Source organism: Cebus imitator, unplaced genomic scaffold (assembly GCF_001604975.1).
Source record: "Cebus imitator isolate Cc_AM_T3 unplaced genomic scaffold, Cebus_imitator-1.0 Scaffold53, whole genome shotgun sequence".
NCBI lineage: Eukaryota > Metazoa > Chordata > Mammalia > Primates > Cebidae > Cebus > Cebus imitator.
The window spans coordinates 4,913,863-4,917,060 of record NW_016107368.1 but is presented as its reverse complement, the minus strand read 5'-3'; the positions used below and the strand labels follow the sequence as shown (position 1 = coordinate 4,917,060).

The 3,198-nt window shown below is 55.7% G+C and overlaps 1 protein-coding gene across 1 annotated transcript in view; it reads right to left on the bottom strand.

The window, feature by feature from the left end:
- The window catches only part of MYDGF (myeloid derived growth factor), a 14,212-nt gene extending 11,340 nt beyond the window's left edge, over positions 1-2,872 (bottom strand). The window contains exon 1 of the mRNA XM_017528401.1: positions 2,604-2,872. Within this exon, the coding sequence (XP_017383890.1) occupies positions 2,604-2,777 (174 nt within the window). The 5' untranslated portion in view covers positions 2,778-2,872. The remainder of the gene's footprint in view (positions 1-2,603) is intronic.
- Positions 2,873-3,198: the final 326 nt, after the last annotated feature.

The window sequence follows — 3,198 nt, the reverse complement described above, 5'->3', positions numbered from 1 at the left end:
GGATTACAGGCTTGAGCCACCGTGCCCGGCCTGAGGATTTTTTTTATTGTTGTTGCTTGTTTGGTTTTTTGAGACAGCCTTGTTCTGTTGCCCAGGCTGGAGTGCAGTGACATGATCTCAGCTCACTGCAACCTCTGCCTTCCATGTTCAAGTGATTCTAATGCCTCGGCCTCCTGAGCAGCTGGGACTACAGGTATGTGCCACCAGGCCCGGCTAATTTTTATATTTTTAGTAGAGATAGTGTCTTGTTATATTGACCAGGCTAGTCTTGAATTCCTGGTCTCACATGATCCACCCACATGGGCCTTCCAAAGTGCTGGGATTACAGGCATGAGCCACTACGCCTGGCCCTGGCCAATTTTTTCTTTTTTGGGGGTGGGGGGATGGAGTCTTCTGTTGCCCAGGCTGGAGTACAGTGGCGTGATCTCGGCTCACCGCAACCTCCGTCTCCCAGGTTCAAACGATTCTTCTGCCTCAGCCTCCCGAGTAGCTAGGAATACAGATGCCTGCCACCACACCCGGCTAATTTTTGTATTGTTAGTAGAGACGGGTGTCACCATATTGGCCAAGCTGGTCTCGAACTCCTGACCTCGTGATCACCCACCTCGGCCTCCCAAAGTGCTGGGATTATAGGCATGAGCCACTGCGCCTGGCCACTAGCCAATTTTTAAAATTATTTGTAGAGACAAGGTCACCCTATGTTGCCCAGGTGGGTCTTGAAGTCCTGGCCTCAAGTGATCGTCCCACCTTGGCCTCCCAAAGTATTAGGATTACAGACATGAGCCACCACACCTGGCTAGAAGGTAATCTTTAGTGCAAAAAAAGTACAGGGTCTAAGGATGCCAAAAATCAAGACTCCACTTTCAAACATCTGTACTAAAAGTGAAAAAGGCAAAGTGAGATCCCTCTGGCTGATGTCTGTGGGGGTCAGCCCTACAAGGCATCCCAGTGGCTGCAGACCCATAAATCCCCTGTCTGCCTTCCTTCTGTGGAGCTCCTGGGTCAGGACAAATAACCCACATGGCCTCTGGGGGAGGAAGAACAAGAAGCAGGGGCTCACCCTCACTCCAGCACCCATCCCTCTAGGAACATGGGCTTTCAAAGCAGGAACACCAGGCTGGGTGCAGTGGCTCACGCCTGTAATCCCAACACTTTGGGAGGCCGAGGCAGGCAGATCACCTGCGGTCGGGAGTTCGAGACCAGCCTGACCAACATGGAGAAACCCCATCTCTACTGAAAATACAAAAAATTAGCCAGGCGTGGTGGTGCACGCCTGTCATCCCAGCTACTTGGGAGGCTGCGGTAGAAGAATCGCTTGAACCTAGGAGGCAGAGGTTTCAGTGAGCAGGGATCATGCCATTGCACTCCAGCCTAGGCAACAAGAGCCAAACTCTGTCTAAAAAACAAAACAAAACAGAACAGCAGGAACACCTAGGGACCCTGGACAAGTGAACATCTTTCTGAGCCTCTATTTTCTCTGTTTCTCTTTTTTATCTGAAGCATTTTCTCATCTGTAACATATAAAGGACTTGGCATCACACCTAGCTATAAGTAAGTGGCCAATAAACCAGCCTGGCACGGTGGCTCACGCTGTAATCCCACCACTTGGGGAGGCTGAAGTGGTCAGCTGGCTTGAGGTCAGGAGTTTGAGACCAGTCTGGCCAACACAGAAAAACTCCGTCGCTACTAATAATACAAAAATTAGCTAGGCATGGTGGTGCATGCCTATAATCCTAGCTACTTGGGAGACTGAGGCAGCAGAATCACTTGAACTTGGGAGGCAGAGGTTGCAGTAAGCCAAGATCATGCCACTGCACTCCAAGCCTGGGTGACAGAGTGACACTTCGTCTCAAAAAAAATTAAATAAATAAAAATTATTAGAGCCTGGCAGCACGGGCCTGTAACCCCACCTACCCGGGGGTTTGAGGCAGGAGAATCGCTTGAACTCGGGAGACGGTAGCTGCAGTGAGCTGAGATCGCGCCACTGCACTCCAGTGTTAAAAAAAAAAAAAAAAAGGAAATGGTCATAAAACAGTATCGATACCGCAGTTACAGGCAGGGAAAGAGAGGCTGAGAAGGGAAGGGACTTTCCCGACAAGCTGAGTAGAGGGCTGGGCTAGCCCCCAAGCCTGCTGCTTCCAGGCAAGAAGGGCCCAGCCTCACACCCTAGGTGAGGGGGAACTTTGTGCAATGGAAGGACGACGCACTTCCTCTTCGGAGCCGCAGCGACAGACTTCCTTCAGGCCCAGGAGGGCAGATACCCCTCAGCCTCCGGCCGCTCACATTACTACCCCCTTCCCACCTCTGCGTCTGGAGGGCAGGGCTGCCTGGACACTCTGGGCAGGTGACAGGTGACCACGCCCCCATCGACGCCGCCGGCGCCCCCGAAGCCCCGCTCCCTAGTTCACTCCTGCCCCAGTGATGACCCCGGCCTCGTGGTCCGGCGCCCCCCACTCAGCCTCCGACCCTCACAGAGTCCGCGCCCCTTCCTCAGTACCCACTTCCGCAGTCCGCGCCCCCTCCTCAGGACCCGCCCCCAATGCTCCGCGCCCCCTCCCCGTGCCTGCCAGCCCTCAAATGCCCTGGATGGCGGTTGCACGTACCCCTGGTCCCACGTTCTGGGAGAAGGAGTGCACGACGCCGCCAGGCCGCACGTCAAACGCTACCGTCGTGGGCTCGGACACCGCCTCCGCCGGCCTCAGCGCCAAGGCTCCTAGGAGCAGCGCGGCCCACAACCTCGCGCAGACGCCGTTCCGCCCTCCGCTGGGCGCCGCCATGTTGGACTAGGGTCCTCAGGGCAGGGGCGGGTGGACGGGACGCGGCGAGGGACACGTGGAGCGTCCGACGTGGGCATCGGCGGGGCCACGTGACCTGGCGCGCCCCGCCCTCTCCACCTCCCGGGGCCGCCATCTTGGGGGCGGGACTTTTGCCACGGGGGCGGGGCCTGCCGAGGGGGCGGCCTCGCCCCCGGGATTCTGAGGAGCTTGGCGATCTTTGGAGGGTCCTTCAGATGGTCTTGGAGTTAGTTTTGGGGGTCAGGGTCCTTCACCAGCCCTGTGACTTCCTAACAGCTCTTCCAGTTTGGAAATGTACAGGGAATGAGGGAAATCAAAGGTCACCATTAGCCAGACTTCTCAAAATCTTCGCAGCCAAGATGTGCCTGCATCGATGTTCAAAATTAGCTGGTGGAAAAGCAGG